The sequence below is a fragment of the Otolemur garnettii genome, unplaced genomic scaffold (genome assembly GCF_000181295.1).
Source record: "Otolemur garnettii isolate 467f Iridium unplaced genomic scaffold, OtoGar3 scaffold00005, whole genome shotgun sequence".
Lineage (NCBI taxonomy): Eukaryota > Metazoa > Chordata > Mammalia > Primates > Galagidae > Otolemur > Otolemur garnettii.
In genome coordinates, this window is record NW_003852400.1 from 19,798,790 (window position 1) to 19,807,590 (window position 8,801).

Here is an 8,801-nt window from a genome sequence, read left to right on the forward strand (position 1 = left end):
AACCCACCACCTTAGGTGTATGTGGCTGGCACCTTAGCTACTTGAGCCACAGGCGCCGAGCCTGCTACATTACTATTAACTAAATTCCAGACTTGTTTGGATTAATTAGTTTTTCCATCAGAGTCTTTTTTCTATCCCAGGATCCATTGTAGGAGACCACGTTGCAGGGTGGTTGCCTATAGCTCACTGGGTAAGGCGCTGGCTATATACACAGAGACTAGCAGGTTCAAACCTGGCCTGGGCCAACTAAAACAACGACAACTGCAACAACATCAACAAAAAATAGCCGGGCATTGTGGTGGGTGCCTGTGGTCCCAGCTACTTGGGGGGCTGAGGCAAGAGAATTGCTTAAGCCCTAGAGCTTGAGGTTGCTGTGAGCTGTGATGGCAGAGCACTCCAGCCAGGGTGACAGCTTGAGACTTTGTCTCAAAAAAAAAAAAAAGAAAAGAAAAGAAACCATGTTGCATATAATTACAGGTCTGCTTAGTTTCTTCCAGTCTCTGACAGTTTCTCAGTCTCCCCTTGTTTTCATGGCCTTGACAGTTTTGAGAAGCACTGGTTAGGAATTTGGTAGAACATACCATAATTTGAATTTGTCTGGTATGTTTTCTCATGTTTAGCCTGGGGTTATGGGTTTTTGAGAAGAATACCACAAAGGTGAAGTGCCCTCACCACCTTGCTTCAGGGATATGTACTGATGGTAACTGCAGTCCCTTGACTAACAGAGTGTATGTCTGGTTCTCCAATATAATGTTATGTTTTTTGGTTTTTGGTTTTTTTACAGCCTCCTGAGTAGCTGGCATTACAGGTGCCTGCCACAACGCCTGGCTATTTTTTGTTGTTGTTGTTGTTGTTGTTGTTGCAGTTTGACCAGGGCCAGGTTTGAACCTGCCACCCTCGGTATATGGGGCCGGCGCCCTACCCACTGAGCCACAGGCACGACCCAACATTATGATTTTTTCTGGTGCATACTCTATTCTTGAAAACGAGTCACTAAATCTTGGCCACCCTCACAGGGGAACAGGGATCAAACTCTGCCTCCTTTAATGTGATTTTTCCAATACCATCCCAATCTAATATAAACCTAAGATTAAAAGTAGAACTGTGGGCTGGGCTCAGTGACTCACACCTGTAATCCTAGCACTCTGGGAGGCTGAAGTGGGTGGTTGTTTGAGCTCACAAGTTCCAGGACATCCTGAGCAAGAGCAAGACCTTCTCTCTAAAAAATAGCCGGGCATTATGGTAGGTGCCTGTAGTCCCAGCTACTTAGGAGGCTGAGGAAGAGAATCACTTGAACCCAAGAGTTTGAGGTTGCTGTGAGTTGTGACACCACAGCACTCTACCAAGGGCAACATAGTGAGACTCTGTCTCAAAAAAAAACAATTATACAGATTTTTATTGAGTTGATTTCTTAATTTTGTTTTTGGTTTGTTTTTCTAATAGATTAAGCAAATATTTTCTTCTAGTCTGTGGCTTTTCTTTTTATTCTCTTAAAAATGCCTTCCAAAGAATAGAAGTTTCTAATTTTGATAAAATCCAACTTGTAAATTATTTTTATAATTTGTGGATAATTTTATAAATTGTGGATTATGCTGTTGATGAATTTAAGAAATCTTTGCTAAAGTTCAAAGATTTATCTTCTATGTTCTTTTTTTTTTTTTTGAGACAGAGCCTCAAGCTGTCCCCCTGGGTAGAGTGCCGTGGCATTACAGCTCACAGCAACCTCCAACTCCTGGGCTCAAGCGAGTCTCCTGCCTCCGCCTCCCAAGTAGCTGGGACCACAGGCGCCCGCCACAACGCCCGGCTATTTTTTTGGTTGCAGCCGTCATTGTTGTTTTGGCGGGTCCAGGCTGGGGATTCGAACCCGCCACCTTAGGTGTACGTGGCTGGCGCCTTAGCTGGTTAAGCTATAGGCGCCGAGCCTATCTTCTATGTTCTTATCTAAAAGGTTTATAGCTTTAGCTTTAACATCTAGTTTTGTGGTTCAAGTTAATTTTTCACATATAGTGTGTGGGATCAAAGTTGTGTAGTGGTTGTTGCTTTTCTTTGTTTTCTTTTGGCTTTTGGACATGCAGTTGTTGTTCTAGCACCACTTGTTGAAAATACTACCTTTCCTCCATTGAGTTACAGTAATTTCCCTCAAGCAAACCTCGTGCCTCAGCCTCCTGACTAGCTGGGACTACAGGTACCCCCCATAATGCCTGGCTATTTTTAGAAATGGGGTCTTGTTCTTACTCAGGTTGGTCTCAACATGAGCTCAAATGATCCACCCACCTTGGCCTCCCAGAGTGCTAGGATTACAGGTGTCAGCTACTGTGACTGGTTGCCTCATTGTTTTCTAAAATAAAAAACTATCCTAGAGTTTCCATCAGAATTGAGCCAAATTAAGAGATAAGTTTTGCAAGAACTAACACATTAGCAATATTGAGGCTTCCAATTTATGAAGACTTTCTCTACACTTATTTGGGTCGTGTTTCAGTAATTTTATCTTTGTGGTTTTCATCATACCAATCTTGCATACATTTTGTAGGAGTTATACATAACTATTTCATGGGAGTTTTGGTGCTATTTAAAGTTGTACTCTAAGAAAATTCAATTTCCAATCATTCATTACTAGTCTTTAAAAATAGGATTTTTATGTATTAACTATATATGGCAATGTTACTAAACTCATTAGTTATAGTAGCTTTTTGTAGATCCTTTGGGATTTTCTACCTAGACAATGTATCTCTATTATCAGAGACAGTGTTTTCTTCTTCTTTCCCAATCTATTTAATTTTTACTATTTTTTCCTATCTTATTGCACGAGTTAGGACAAGTGAGAATGAGTAGTGAGAAATGACAGCCTTGCTTTATTACTTATCATGGTGGGAATTAAATCCTTTGACTGTGATACTAGCTGCAAGATTTTTCTAAGTTAAAGAAATTCTCTTCTATTTCCGGTTTGCCAAGAGATTATTTTGTTGTTTGTTTCTGAAAATCATGAATAGAAATTATATTTTGTCATATGATACTTTTCTAGTGAGAAGTACAAGTGACTCTTCTTAAGACTATTCAGGCTCGGTGCCTGTGGCTCAAGTGGCTAAGGCACCAGCCATATACACCTAAGGTGGTGGGTTCGAATCCCCAGCGCGGGCCTGCCAAACAACAATGATGGCTGCAACCAAAAAATGGTCAGGCGTTGTGGTGGGTGCCTGTAGTCCCAGCTACTTGGGAGGCTGAGGCAGGAGACTTGCTTGAGCCCAGGAGTTGGAGGTTGCTGTGAGCATGATGCCACGGCACTCTACCTAGGGGGATAGCTTGAGGCTCCGTCTCAAAAAAAAAAAAAAAAGACTAAAAATAGAAAAACTAGCCAGGCAATGTGGGAGCCTGTAGTCTCAGCTCCTTGGGAGGCTGAGGCAAGGGGATTGCCTGAGCTCAAGAGTTTGAGGTTGCTGTGAGCTAGGATGCCAAGGAACTCTACCCAGGGCAACAGAGTGAGACTCTGTCTCAAAAAAGAAAAAGAAAAAGAAAGAAAAGCAGAGATTGACATAAAAGAAAAAAGCAAGGCCAAACAAGGCTGTCTACTGAAGGTGCACTTTAAATAATAGACACAGATATGTTGAAAGTAAATTGAGAGTAATAAGGACACTAAGCATAAGAAGGCTGGAATGGCTGTATTAATATGAGACAAAACACTCTTCAAGACTTTTGTTTGAATAACATGCTTATAGTATGTTATCTTCTTTTAAAGTTTCATTCAGTCCTCAAACCAAATATATGACATAGGTTTTCCTCTTAGCTTCATTTTATAAATGGAGGAAACATTGAAGGATAAGACTTGAACTCAGCCCTGCCACCTTCAAACCCTGTACTCTTTGTCAAATATATCCAGCAGTAAGAGCTGGGGACTGGGTATACTAATGGTTCAGGTATTGACTCTTAGCTCCAACACCATTCCTGGGCTTCCCCAACAGTTTTTCCTATGTCACCTCAACAACTCTTTTACCCCACCAGCAGCAATGCCTTCCCACAGCAATAGCTGAACGCAGTTTGCGGTTTTTCTAACACTTGGAGAACCAGCTTTTTCATTCTCAGCTCCACATCTCCACCCCCACTCCAAGCTCAGAGAAAGCAGCATCCGCCAATCAATGCTCCTGTCTCAGACATCGGAGGAGTTTACCACTGCTGCCCCTTGTTCTAAACTAAGGTGACCAGACGTTCCACTTTTGGCTGGACACTCCCGATTTTTAACAATTTGTCCCGCATCCTGCAGCTTTTTAAAAAAGCCCCGATTTTACAACGGGAAGGGAATATACAGTTTTTGGCGGCTGAAAAGGTTAATGTAACTCCATTTGGGAATGAAGAGGTTAATGTAACTTCATTTGGAAATGAAAAGACTAATGTAAACTCCCTACTCCTCTCCTGGGCCAGTCCACCTAATACATTTTTTTAATGTATTATATTTGTAAATTGCACTTATGTTGAAATTAAAAATATATATATTACAATACTATTTTTGTGTTCTATGAAAATTTGTGTTGTTCCATATAGACCAAATTTTTAATTAAGAACACCCCACCACCACCCCCATCAATGGTGTCCCGCTTTACCAGTGTTAAAATCTGGTCACCTTATTCTAAGTGTCTAAGTTGTTTTTGTTGTTTGGGGGTTTGTTTTTATTTTTGAGGCAGAGTGTCACTTTGTCACCAGGGGTAGAGGGCTATGGTATCATCAGAGCTCACAGCAACCTCAGACTCTTAGGCTCAAAAGAGCTTTCTGCTTCAGCCACCACAGGCACCTGCCATGATGCCTGGCTATAAGTTTTTTTTTTCCATTTTGTTTTGGTTTTGAGACAAAAATCTCACTCTGTTGCCCCAGGCTAGGGTTTCATGGTATAGCTCACAGCAACCCCAAACTCCTGGGCCAACAGGCACGCCTGACACAATGCCCTGCCAGTTTTTCTACTTTTAGTAGAGATGGGCTCTCACTCTTGTTCAGGCTGGTCTTGAACTCTTGAGCTCAAGCAATCCACCTATCTCAGCCTCCCAGATTGCTACGATTACAGGCATGGTGAGCTATTGTGCCTGGCCCAACAACGTTCTAAGTTTTAATAAGTTTAACTTTTTTTCCACAGCCATGGGGATAATTATTGCTTCCTGCTATTGCTACCTCTATAAGACTCTTTTAATCCTTCCAGTTGTGTAGTACATCATAATTTACTTAGTCATGAACTAGGTATGCTTCCTGTTTGCTGATTGGACCCTGACTGATACAGTGGGTTTTAATATTTTCTAATTCTGATGGAGACTAAAAGAGAACTGGGCTAAGCTTGCAGAAAAAAGTATATGATGTTCCTTCCCATTCTGTCCTGAAACTTCTAATCGGTGGTTTTATTCTCCAATAGGTCAGAAGGCTCAGGTTACCTTTTTTTCTTTTTAATGCAGAAATAGCAACGGAGTGGAGTATGTCCTACACTTGGACAAAATAGATATCCTCCCTAAAATATGGTAAAACTTTGTCATAATCACAAATGAAAAGTAAAAAAAAATCAATTGCAAAGTTGACTTTTTACAACTTACTGTGAATAAAGTGGCTATGAAATAACCAAAGCAAACTGGACAGCAACTGTATTGGGAATCTGGGGGCATTTGGGAGACAAATGTCAGTTACATTATATCTGACTAAGTATTGCGTATTACTGTAGGTTTTACTACTACTATTATTCTTGTAGCAAAAAAGATGAGCTTTGTGTTTAATCTGGAAATCCTCTGAATTATAAAAGCTACTTCCAGCTGAAAAACATAATCCCAGACGGCACCTGTGGCTCAGTGAGTAGGGTGCTGGCCCCATATACTGAGGGTGGCGGGTTTAAACCCGGCCTCTGCCAAACTGCAATAAAAAAATAGCCGGGGGTTGTGGTGGGCACCTGTAGTCCCAGCTACTCAGGAGGCTGAGGCAAGAGAATCACCTAAGTCCAGGAGTTGGAGGTTGCTGTGAGCTGTGTGACACCACAGCACTCTACCTAGATGGATAAAGTGAGACTCTGTCTCTACAAAATAAATAAATAAATGAATAAACATAATCCCATAAACTCAACTATTCATGCAGTTACCTGATACAACCACTATAGAGATCAATTTGTCAAAATCTGTTTGAAGTTGAAGATGTACATGTGCTCTGATCCAGCAATTCTACCTACAGCTTTTATTTTTCTATTAAGTCATATACACATAGATCATAAATACATTTATGCTTATGTGGGGTACAATGTGTTGTTTTTTAATGCAATCTGACCTGCTTACATCAAACCAATTTTTTTTTTTTTGAGACAGTCTCACTTTGTCACCCTTGGTAGAGTGCTGTGGTGTCATAGGTCACAGCAACCTCAAATTCTTGGACTCAAACTTGCCTCAGCCTCCCAAGTAGCTGGGAATATGGGTGCCTGCTATAATGCCTGGCTATTTTTAGCGATGGGGTCTCACTCTGGCTCAGGCTGGTCTTGAATTCCTGAGCTCAAGCAATCCACCTGCCTCAGCCTCCCAGAGTGCTGGGATTACAGAGGTCAGCCACCTCACCTGGCCCTCTACCTACAGCTTTATGCCCTAGAGCAGTGGTTTTCAACCTTCCTAATGCTGTCACCCTTTAATACAGTTCCTCATGTTGTGGTGACCCCCAACCATAAAATTATTTTCATTGCTACTTCACAACTGTAATTTTGTTACTGTTATGAATCATAATGTAAATATCTGATATGCAGGATGTATTTAGGTGACCCCTGTGAAAGGGTTGTTCAACCCCCAAAGGGGTTGAGACCCACAGGTTGAGAACCAGTGCCCTAGAGAAACACAAGCAGACATATACCAGAAACATGTACAAGGTTGTTTACAATAGCAAATAAATTAGAGACAACCTAATTGTCTGTCTGTAGGATAATGAATTGGTTGTTGCTTTACCATATAATTGAGGATTATATGTCATTTAAAATAAATGAACTGGGTCTATGTATATATTAACATGGAACGATTTTTAGAAATATAATGAATGTGAAGCACAAATTACGAAGTGACCTGTTATTATACAGATTACTCTGAAATATAATATTTTATTGTATCATATTGCAATATGATATAAAGTAGGATTAACATATTCAAAACAGTACCACTTTTCTATGGAGAGGGATATGTAACTATTAAAACATTATTGAAAAAAGATTTTATTAATTTCAGTATAGTGGTTACTTCTAGTATTATTACTACTTTATTTCTTTTTTTTTTTTTTTTTTTGAGATGGAGCCTCAAGCTATCCCCCTGGGTAGAGTGCCATGGCATCACACTCACAGCAACCTCCAACTCCTGGGCTCAAGCGAGTCTCCTGCCTCAGCCTCCCAAGTAGCTGGGCCTACAGGCGCCCGCCACAACACCTGGCCATTTTTTTTGGTTGCAGCCATCATTGTTGTTTGGCGGGCCCAGGCTGGGGATTCGAACCCGCCACCTTAGGTGTATGTGGCTGGTGCCTTAGCCGCTTGAGCCACAGGCGCCAAGCCTCCACAATGTAATTTTGATTTGATTACTGTAGCACTTAACTTTGTAAAAGATTGTGTATAACGTATTAGAGTATTGTAGGGTATAGGAGTGGGAACAGGGGAGCTAATGGACAACGGAGCACAGAGAAGCTGCTGACCTGAGGTTGCATAGGTGTGCATAGAGGACAAGATGAGGTCAGGTTGAGAAAGGAAAGAAACACTGAATGACTGGGTAAAGGCAGAGAACCCAGACAAGAAATGGAAAGGTATGTTCGGCTTCCCCCGCTGGATTATAACCTGGGGTAGGAATTGGACCTTATACCTAGCTTTTGCATTCTTTCTTTCTTTTTTTTTTTTTTTTGGCAGTTTTTGGCCGGGGCTGGGCTTGCCTACTCCTGTGAGCCATAGGCGCTGCCCTTAGCTTTGTTTTCTAAGAGAGCCATTTCTCACCAATGGGCACTTAATACATTATGTTGGCTGTCTCCCAACATAAGATGCATCCCAAGATGTTTGTGCATCTTGTCAGCAAAATTTGCACCCCAGACATTTATACTCTACTTATTGATTATGCTTAAAACTTACCACTCAGGTTTAGTTGCTGGAGATGATTTAAAGATAGAAAAGATGGTGGAAGATAACTTATGTGATTATTGTGTGCATATAAACTAACCAAATTTCTCAGTTCTCCTATATTTCTTGGAATCTCTCTGATTTCATTATTTGAGACATCAAGTTCTTTAAGTTGAGTCATATTAGACAGCTCTTCTGGAAGACTTGTTAACTGTAACAAAGATTAAACAATTATACTTTTATAAGTATATATTTGCATAACTAAAATTTTTTATAAAATTGAATCAAGGGAGGGAGTTCTTCTTTGCTTATTTTTTGTCTTAAACAGGAGATAATTTCATTATGACACAAATTATTTGTGATTGACTTCCCCTTCTATCTTAAACCCACAGGATACTGTGTGGCACCCCAGTACCTCCCCAGCGTGACCAATGCCATCAATTCAACGCTATGGCTTGCTACCCCACTTTCCTCACTCTCCCAATGCTCAGTGTTCCCCACTTCCTTATCCTGTTCTTCCCTCCCTAAACCTGATGCTGCTTTGGCTTCTCCTCCCTGAAGTCTCTCCCAGCCACTCCATCCCACATTCAATCTCTTTACTCTTTCTCTCATCAGCATCTCTCTTTATTCATCCTATGTGTGTTTTCCTTAGATTATTAAATTACAAATATGCATGTTCTGTACTTTTTGTGTAGGTGTCCTAAGTATAGTGCTTTTTTTTTTTTTT

The 8,801-nt window shown here is 40.8% G+C and overlaps 1 protein-coding gene across 1 annotated transcript in view; it reads right to left on the minus strand.

Moving 5' to 3' along the window:
* LRRD1 (leucine rich repeats and death domain containing 1) overlaps positions 1–8,801 on the minus strand; it is a 38,334-nt gene that overhangs the window by 22,914 nt on the left and 6,619 nt on the right. The window contains exon 2 of the mRNA XM_012811044.1: positions 8,087–8,285. Coding sequence (XP_012666498.1) covers positions 8,087–8,285 — 199 coding nt within the window. The remainder of the gene's footprint in view (positions 1–8,086; positions 8,286–8,801) is intronic.